At 41.9% G+C, this 10,589-nt stretch overlaps 1 protein-coding gene across 1 annotated transcript in view; it reads left to right on the top strand.

The window, feature by feature from the left end:
• The window catches only part of T265_09143 (hypothetical protein), a gene marked incomplete at both ends in the record, with an annotated part of 178,442 nt that overhangs the window by 80,288 nt on the left and 87,565 nt on the right, over window positions 1–10,589 (top strand). Inside the window, 2 exons of the mRNA XM_009175145.1 lie at window positions 2,193–2,387; window positions 3,633–3,709. Of these exons, the coding sequence (XP_009173409.1) occupies window positions 2,193–2,387; window positions 3,633–3,709 (272 nt within the window). The remainder of the gene's footprint in view (window positions 1–2,192; window positions 2,388–3,632; window positions 3,710–10,589) is intronic.

Genomic DNA, 10,589 nt, shown 5'->3' with positions numbered 1-10,589 from the left:
GCGAAGTAAAACCGGTGGAGAACTATAACTGAATCCCGAAAATATGTTGATGGAAAAGCCCGCATATAAGTGGCCCTGAATTAGCTGACAGAAAGCTAAGCTGTGCGATATTGTTTTAAAACTTTCAGTGTTCGGAGAGATAGATATGAAATCTTGTAACCTCTGGGAAGACTACCTCGAATAATCGACTGTAATTTGACCGCAGCAGCTTCAAGCTTCTCTTTAGGGTGGCCTGACTTTCTGCACACACGACCCAGTCGTCAGCGAAAGCAAAATCTACTAAATTGTCATAGATCTCGTAGTCTAGTTGAGTCAATAACAATTCAAGAACCTCATCCATCGCCATGATATTCAATAATTCGGAGAATGGATCCCCCTGTATCATACATCTGTGGCAGTGAACCTCAGGATTGGGTAAACCTGCCACAGAATTCTCACATGACTGTGCGATGTTTCGAACTGGAGGTGACGGTGTACCAACCGTTTGACAATTGTGTCATGCAAAACCGAATCAAGCGTTTTTGAGATATCAGCAGGCGCAAAACTGAGGTTATGAGCACTCACTGGAGATTGACAAAGTAGGACGTATAACCGCGATGCAGCTTTCAAACAACCGTCTCGATATAAGGATGCAAACTGGAATGAGGAACTTTGCANAGACTGCAAGAGCATATCAATATTAGGTAAGGAATGTGGGATGAAAACAGGTTACTACTGAAAAGAAGGCGGTGTAAAGGATCAGGATTAATTTTCACAAAGGCACCAACCGTAAGTTGCTCAGAAGGAATTTTCAGCACTACTTGCTTTTACTTGGTATGAATCCATATCGGAAATATGCATTCTGTATACCCATCAATAAGGGTCCACTACAAGACGCAGTGGGAAAAGTGCATATAAAACTTTGTTTCTCAGAGGCCAGCCCCAACCATGCTCTTCGCACGTTCCCAACATCATGTGCTATTTTGAACGGTCTGTCGAATGCATTTTGTCGTTTAGTGGCATTTTCTTCCGCAAAGGTTAAAAATGCTCGCTAAATTTCCTCTGTGAAAAAGTTAAAAGATCTTGTGATGCCTTATCACACAGTAAATTCAAATAGGTCAAGAAGCCCCCGAGTTACTCAAGGTAACTGAAGGTAAGGCATGAAGGACACAAAAGTTATCTTCAGGTGCGCGTTTTGAAAAACTGGTAGTTCCGATAAGAGAAGCCAACTAAACGAAAGCCAGACTCTTTATTTCATATCAACGAGTTCCAATTCAGTGAACGAAAGTGAAGACGTATTATTTCGCGAAGAATGATTGTACTTTACGGCACTTAATAATTCTCAAGATGCGGTTTATGCATCGAAATCCTTCACGTATGGTCTTCGAGATTGTTCTCCAGGGTACTCACTTATTTTCTCAAAATTTCCGATTAGAGAGACTATTCATCCCCCATTTGAAACACCGTCCTCTACAATGAGGACTGTTTAGAAGACACAAGTTCTGTTTCACTGTGACAGAAACTTCTTCAAGAAAAGACCAAGAACTAAGAGAGGCCATATTTTATAATATATGGACAAGCGAAGTAAAACCGGTGGAGAACTATAACTGAATCCCGAAAATATGTTGATGGAAAAGCCCGCATATAAGCCCTGAATTAACTGACAGAGAGCTAAGCTGTGCGATACTGTTTTAAAACTTTCAGTGTTTGAAGAGATAGATATGAAATCTTGTATCCTCTGGGAAGACTACCTCGATTGATTCACTGTAATTTGACCGCAGCAGCTCCAAACTTCTCTTTAGGGTGGCCTGACTTTCTGCACACACAACCCAGTCGTCAGCGAAAGCAAAATCTACCAAATTGTCATAGATCTGGTAGTCTAGTTGAGTCAATAACAATTCAAGAACCTCATCCATCGCCATGATAGTCAATAATTCGGAGAGTGGATCCCCCTGTCTCATACCTCTGTGGCAGTGAACCTCAGGATTGGGCAAAACTGCCACAGAATTCTCACATGACTGTGCGATGTTTCGAACTGGAGGTGACGGTGTACCAACCGCCTCGGAAAGTTTGACAGTTGTGTCATGCAAAACCGAATCAAACGTTTTTGAGATATCAGCAAGCGCCAAACTGAGGTTATGAGCACTCACTGGAGAGTGACAAAGCAGGACGCATAACCGCGACGCAGCTTTCAAACAACTGTCTCGATATAGGGATGCAAACTGGAATGAGGAACTTTGCAATCCACGGATCCAGCGATCAAGAAGCTCTTTATGAAAACGTCGGACAAGAACTCGTGGCCCGGAAGAACGGTCTCATCTGGTCCGCTGAAGTCGGATTCGGGACCGGCGTAAAAAGGGTAGTACAAACATGGCACAAGTGTGGCGGACAGCCGCCAGATAACAATAGTATGTTGAACTACCCAGTAGGCGTGTGGACACTGAACCGGTGATGCATCCTGGGTGTGAGCTCGTCCGGACTTGGGACAAAATGCTCTTTAAATCGATCAGATGACCGGGTTCGTCACCTGCAACTGACTCGATCAAACTGCAATCGGATGGTAGAACTGCGCGACTTGGCTGGCTACCCACGTGCTTTGGAGCAGAGATCATCTGCTCCCAATGCTGCTCAACGTCCATAGGTAGGCCGCAGTTACGTGTAATGGGCCCTTCAACGATCCATCGAGCACAGCAGACATTGTATCACTTGGTCTTTGGTGGCATAGGGTCTGGATGGCGGTGTAGTTAGCTTGGCGGATCCGCTTTCAGTTTGCCCGCACCCGATGGGCTGGCTGACGACGGCGTCTGGATACAGTTTTCCAGGTGAGTGGAAATGCCTTGGAGGCGTGAAGGTCCAGAAGTGACTAACCATAATGCCAGACAGCAACCCCAGGTTAGATACCAGAAGGCCAACACTAGCAAGTAAACTGTCAGCATGGCACTGGAAGATTCACACGGTGCAGTCCACGGTTTGCCTGAATAAGGGGCTATTATCACCAGCCTCTGACGAGGAGACCGATGTTTGATCGTCGTGTTGTACTTGTCAGTTAAGCATTCGTAACCTGGTTTTGATGCTGATAACCGATTGACCGAGAAATTACTAATCCTGTCTCCAGAACTGCATGGTTTACGTGTCATGACGCGGATATAATTTGTGGGCTAGGCGCAAGGGTATTTGTAAATTTCGTTGGGGCCAACGGACAACGAAATTCTCCACTCAGACAACATTATGTTCGTAATGCCTAGTAGGCTGTGCTTGCCGGCGGTATTGATTCAAGCCAGTCTTCGTCGAAAAAAGACGGGAAGTAAACGGTGCCAACCAACTGCACAACCATGTTCCCGCCAAAACTTTCATGGACGTGAACTTGACATATTCTAGCAAACCAGCTTTCGATCTGAAACATTTGCCGCATTTCCCACACGTGTTCCTCACGTATCTTTCTAGTTACTGGTTGGAAGCGGTGCGGAGGCGCCAGGTGATTCGTTTTGTACATTGTCGAAAGTAACTGGTACATTGAAGCCAAACAAGGTCGTTAGCCCGTCTGGTGCTGCTGCAGTCGTAGTTCACTCAGACTGAAGTTCGCGCTACACAGTCGGCATCATGATGAGTTGGTTCAGCGCACAGACTTAATTATAATATTCTACTTTGTTCAGGCACCAGCCTGGCGAAATATGACGTGATTCTAGGGTTCGCAATCATAGAGGATGGAGTTGCCTGGATAAAAAACGACGTAAGTATCCACCTATGGGTGATTCTCTGGAGCAAATCCACTCGGGACATAAAATTCACAGAAATAAATCGTGCATCAAATAACTAGGTACGAGGTGTGATAAAAATTTCGCAGCGTTTTAATCCTCAGTGCCGATCAGTCAGGCTGAGACGACGATGCAATAAACCGGACAGCGACGCACGTACATCCCACATTTTTGGCACACGGCTTGGTCGCTTCTGGCGATAGGAATAATCAACAGTTCAGGAGACTGTCCAAAAACTGGGTCATTTTATATTGATTAATCCATCATACATTCCCTTATCAGAAAAACGTTACAGGACAATTACCCCCTTCGTTTTAGTTTTTAGTCAGTGTGAAATTTAATTAGTACTTGCACGTGTTGAAGCAGCTGTGTTTCACAATTGGTGGTGTAACCTTATTACATTTGTGGTATCTCTATTACTCAATCCAAGTATTTCTATGCAACTGCCTGTTTCTGTTTCCAAATTAGGTGACTTTCAATGGTCAGGTATTTCCAAGTATTTCTATGCAACTGCATGTTTCTATTTCCAAATTAGGTGACTTTCAATGGTCAGTACATCTTAGGAAAATTAGTTACTTCCGTTATCATATTTTGGTGCACAATGGCCATCTCACGTTGGCCCCATGGATTAAAAAGTTCTCCATCTAAGCGAACAAATTTTCCTGGTCTCACAGAATTACGATAGGATTGATGAAAGGCATTTCATCCTACTCATCCCATAATAAGCGGCTCTACTACCCATACTCGTGATCGTCTTTCATGAGAAGTGACTAGAGCAAACTCTTGTTGGCATGACCGCCATTGGTGTTTAGCATAAAGAACTTGGAACTGAAGGGCCCTCAGGACGGAGACATGGCTAATAAAATATGAGAAGTACGTTTTCATTCACTAAACGACGGGGATCACTAAAATGATTATATGTTCATTCTTTTGCAATCCATATGGATATCCAAGGACTTTAGACGATTGTGCACAGTAGAAATCGTGCAGTTTTGTTGGAGGACGTCATCCGACATCGGTAAACGGATTCGAAGCTCATAGCTGTTATCACTGTTAAGGGTACATTATCCCCCGAGATGAATAGTCACATTGTTTCTAAAGTTCTCTTCCCCAAGTATTCACTTACGGATGATGCTTACTCAGTCTGTAAACTATGACATCAAAATGGCAAAAACAAAGTATTTTGCCACCCCAAATCCTTCTCAAATCTTTACAGCCAGTCCTGACTAATGTTACTCTGACATGAACGCCGCATTCAACCCGACCGTCGGAAGTGTTGTCTTTAAAACAGCCGTAAATTTTAGCGTAGAAATAGCAAGAAGTTTGTCAAACAGGGGTAGCTCCATTTATCTCCAAGCAGCGATTTCATGATTCATCGGCGTGTACAGATTCCTCCTCTTGTTAAATTTGGTGCCATCACAAGAACGTGACAGTTGTTGGGTTTTAAAACTGGCTTGCGAAGGGACTTGCAATGCATCCTGAATAGTGCGTGTAGCGGATGGCAAATTGCAAGAGAACTCAGAAACTATCCAACTATTCGATTTTTTAATAAAACGTCTTCCTTGTTCATTGTACGGGCATTATATTCCAACCGAACTCACATAGAAAAATGAATAATGGAATCATTGTGCACTTGTTGCAGCTTTCTTACGAAATCGGACATTCGAGTCAAGCTACATTCCGCAGTTGCATGAAACTAGTGATTCGGATAGGTGGCTGTCGTAAAAACGAGGTATTCTGAATAACAGCTTCGGCTTTATTGTGGAAGGGCAATTAGTGTACATAACGTATCGTGACTGCACGGTGTGATGAACGATTTCCCCATTTATTAACAGGTGTAATTATAATTCACCGATGATTTTTGTTTACTCTGATAAGTACGCCATCTGGGTAGTAAATATTTATCTTACTGATTGCGGCTACCAGCTGTGAATTTGTCTCCGAATGATATTCAAAACCCGACCATTGATGAAATTAATGAAGAGGATGTGTTTCCCCTTAATCTTGAGCAACGGTACTATCTGGCTGAGCCGCTTTAAGTTAAGAGGCTATGTCATTGTGTGCTCGAACAAACCACAACTGTGACAACTTGACAGCACTGCCATTAAATAAATTTGTATTTTTGAAAAAGGCGATTACCGCTGATGTCGCCAGCGGGAGAGCCCTGATTTCTTTGAGAAGTCTCCTTAAAAGGCGTAGAATTTTTCCATAATTTCCAGTGGTGTCAGAAATAGCTTTTTTCTTTGGTCACCACCTGATACATTTTCAGCCTCTCTAGAGGTTCCCGATACGGGACTTTGAATCATGCGTAGGTTCAAAGATTCCGAATATCTAAGGGAAGAATCGGGTTTGAAATTCTATGGTAGTTTTTACTCAAAAGTGAATGGAATTAGGAATGAAACCTTCAGTATCCCGCATCATGGAATCAACAAATGCACGTCTTTCGCTGACCAGAAAAATGCAGTGCCGAGTTCCGCACACCAGGGAACGGTGAGCAAAATATTTGCTCCATGGAGTGCGTTGTGGTCATCCCTTCAAAGGCCAGTCTTTTGATTCTGATTGGTGGTGCGCTCACACGGAAATCACGACGGAACAAATCAGCAGTTAGGACACGAGCACGCATGGATAAGTAGGCTGCCCACATTCACACATGCACACACACACACACGTGCTACTATGTTAGTGTCAGAAGGCACTTTTATGGCAAGGTGGATGGCGTACACGGATGAGCAAAGCAATTAGAGATCAAAAGATCCACAGAATGGATCACGTGCTTTCAGCCAGCCTTAAGTGAAATCTACGAGTAGAATGTTCTGCCAAGATACGATCACATTTATTCAAAACGTGGCACTCTACAGCCGAATTACTTTAAGCTAACAAACTGCTACTATATTTGGTCCATTGTCACCCTGGTCACTTGGGTCTTCTCCTGCGAAAAGCCGGAGATGGGGTAACTTTCTGGACCAGTACCTTCGGTTGACAAGTGTTGTTTGCTCTTCTCTAATAGACGAACAAAATGTTCACAATCTGAATTCTTATTCTTGTTTTATGTTCGACAGGAAACGGTAAAATTTGAGTTTCTCGCATTCTTTACTTCTAAAAACGCACTTTTAGGAGATTGATTTATGGCCACTCATCATCAAGGAACAGAGTCAAATCTGGTTTTTTTTATAGCTGGCAGCCAACCATTTCTAGTATCACTTTTGAATCACCGAGTTTGTAGGTGTTCTCCCACTTGAAAAGCACATGACTTTCGGGAAATAAATGGTACATACAACTCAGGTTGCCAAAAATATTGACTTTTCTTTATATTTACCCAACCTGACTGTGGTATATGTAAAGGGAAAGCGAATCGATGTCCTGCTTGTGTTTGCTTCAAACTACGTTCACGCTAACCCTGAAATGAACCAGGCGATTTGCTTTGTTTTCTTTAGTTTGGATGAGAAGAAACCTTATGCAACATTATTCTTTGGTTCCTTTCAATCCGTATCTATTCAATACCGCCACTAAACTATGGATAGACTTTCCGTCTTCGGGTGCCGGCCAACACTTGTGTTGATTTTTTTGTTTGTTTGATTGCCTCGATAACTCGCAAGGCATGAATGCGAAGGTCATCTCTCTAAAATCAGCCTGAAGCAAATATGCTAGCAACAGTGAGTTTATGCGGCGGCGCGTCATATTGTGTTGAGCGCGCTGATAAATTTTGTCTTGCAATGACTGCCACTATTCAGTGACGAATACCTTTTTTGTTCTTCGCTTGCGACCACTGAAGTGATTTCTGGCCCTTACTCTTCCATACCAATTGTCGTTCAGTGGAGGTTGCAGCATTGATTTCATCCTTTCAGGCCCAGTGATTTTCAACGGCCGAACTGCCAATCTCAGTTGCGGACCGGCGTCCAAGAACTTGTCTCTACACAAGTAGCCTTAGTACTGCTCAAGAACAACCAAACTAATATTCCATTATTCATATCCAAATTCCAGAAAATCATCTCTCGTTCTAACTGGAAGTCGGAAAGATGTTTTATGAAGAAACTCTGAGGCTCAACATCTCTGTTGATGGTTCCCTGGAGATTTGATAACACGTAAAGCTATATTAGTTGACAATCCGACTCATCCCCAGCTGGTTATTTAATCCCAAAAAGATGACACTTTAGGACAGGGCAAAGATCAAAAATGCAAATAATTGAAAGGGTTGACGGCTGAGCTAAACAGTTGCAAGATTTCTAAGATAGGGTTGTAAGTCTAACATCACTCAAAGCCTACGGAATTCGCATGACGGAGAACTCATAACCAAGATATACTTTCGTCATTCATGATCAAGCGTGCAGAGACTTTCAAGTTTAATGATTTCGTACTAAAGTGTGCTTATCGGTTCCGAAATTCTCCTAGTTATTATTAGAGCATATGCGGTAAAAGCCAACTTTAGACCGCCAAATTTACGCATTGTTTGCATTCAATGCAAGAATGAGTAACCTATATGCGATTTGGATCGGTGTGTTAAAGCAGATTTTTTATTAATGTTGGTCTTGTGGTGAAATTTTGCAGACTGCTTCCATCCATATTTTGGAGGCATAGCATAAGGCAATCGGAGATAGATTACTTCTAATTATCGAGTTGACAAACAAATCCTAAATTATCGGGAAAGGATTATGCAAAGAATGGCTATCAGGTGAATGACCGTTGAATGATGACAGGCATAAAATCGCCTTTCCTTATGACTGTATTTGCCTTGCTCGTTAGTACTTTAACCTGTGCACAATACCTATTCCGCAGGTATGAACTTGCCAGGCGATCTATTACACTGGAACCACACTTTCCTATCCAGAAACTAACAATCCCGTTGCCAAATATTATCTGAACATGGAGAAAACTCATGCGGTCTAAGGATATATAGTTTTATTTCTAGCGAATTCCAGTGGCCAAAACGGGAGCAATCTTTGCACTGTTTTCATAAGAGGATAATGCAAGGAATGCAAGTGAGTAGACAAACAGACTGTATGTGTTGCAATGATAGTGACCTTTCCAAAACTGGACGTATTTTACATGCAACAGGATTTAGTACCATTATTCAAGGTGATGGTCTAATGAAAGTAAACCCATGAAGAAAAGAAAAAGGGAACTTATCACTCTATCAACGGTGAAATTTCTAAGTACCAAAACTAACCGTTAATTCTCAGAAAACTATCCTCACCTTTCGTCGTCGGAAAAGATCCGTGTGCAACATTCCCGGCCTACGGTAGGTTGCACACAAAATCGTCAGTATTCTAAGAGTTTCAAGTTGCGTAGGATTGATGGTTGGCAGAGATGCGTGTCAGTTTTTGAAAAACAACAAAAAGCAACGCCCTTGTACGATGCGAGTAAAAAGTGTGACTTTAACTTCTACAGTGAGCGTCCAGATGTTTATTTCTGGCTAAGACCAATGTGATGTATAAGTAAACTTGATTGAGTCGGTCTTCAATCAATGTGTCCCATAGAGAACCTAGAAAGACCGTCAAATGGCCGCTATAGCACAGTCTTTGAATGTGGGTGGAGCTTTATTCGCACTTCGTATACTTACAATGATGATCTGTATAAGAAGGTGTATTTGGTGTCGGTATCTTTTTGAATTGGACCACCTTTCAAGCAATGCGTGCTCGACTGAAAATGAAAAAAATGAAAACCAGAGAGCGCAAATCTGAGGAGAGATAGCCAGTCCAACCTCTTTATATAACGTAAGAGAAAATAATTCACCATTTTATTTGGAATCATTAATGATGCAATAAAAATCAAAGAAGAGAGAATTTTGGGATATTTCTGATTTAGAAAATGAGGTTCCGCCGGAGGGTAATCCGTTTGAATGTAAAAGTGAGTCAAATACGCCTGACAGTTTGGACATATCACCAGGAGCACTCCTCGCTCTAAAGCTTAAATAGTACTCAAAATTATTTGATATGTCCAAGAAATCACAAGTCATCCACTATTACAGCGTATTACCATATATTTTTATCTGCGCAACACGCAAACTGGCAGTTTTATTGAGTTGCTGCATCCCTATACTCGAAATTGCATGCGTCATTTATTCATGCTTTTGACGCTCTTTAAACAGCATCTGGATCATTATAGGCAAATCTTCGAATTTCATCAATTAGGTCGATTTTACAGGAAATGAAATTTGCTTTGGAAATTAAAAGAAAGGCGAGTCTATTATAATGCCATCAGTAATCTTTATTACAATTAATTGATCTCCAATAATTATTATACTAACATCAATTATTCCACAGACGAAATCCTTCATATCACGGTGTCAAGCACACTGAGCGCCGTTACTTCAGACGATACTGCAGACGACGTACACAAGAATTGATGTGTTTCAGAGGGTTGGCACTTCCTCAGTGCAGATGCGCTTCAGGTTACAAGCCGGTGTTGTGTACCGGCATAGAAATATTTGATATTGGGTACCATGCGCACGAGAAAGTAGTACAAGGTGTCTAAAAGTTAAGGAAAATGTTGCATATTCTGCAAGAAACTACCCTTAAAATGGAGAAAATATATGGGTTTTGCTGAGGAATTGTTTCCGAAACAGTAAGAGTTTCTCAGCAATTAAGGAATACACCTCCTGTTTGAGGATAATGAGCTCCTTACTTTGGAAAGCGATGGGATCCAAAGTAAGAACCGAAATCATCTCCACTAATTCAAATCAAGACTTTCATAAGCTGACGACAGCTCTAGTAGGACATTTTGAAAACGCCGGGCTTACATAAAGCGGCAAAGTAAACTATTGGTTGTTTCAAACCAACTATACATAAATTCCGCTTCCATCAACAATCTTCCATGGCATACAAGAGATATTACCTTTGGCATTCGGAATGTATAGAT

This window comes from Opisthorchis viverrini (genome assembly GCF_000715545.1).
Source record: "Opisthorchis viverrini unplaced genomic scaffold opera_v5_258, whole genome shotgun sequence".
Lineage (NCBI taxonomy): Eukaryota > Metazoa > Platyhelminthes > Trematoda > Opisthorchiida > Opisthorchiidae > Opisthorchis > Opisthorchis viverrini.
Note: the sequence above shows the minus strand (reverse complement) of the source record. Positions and strands in the feature narration are given on the sequence as shown.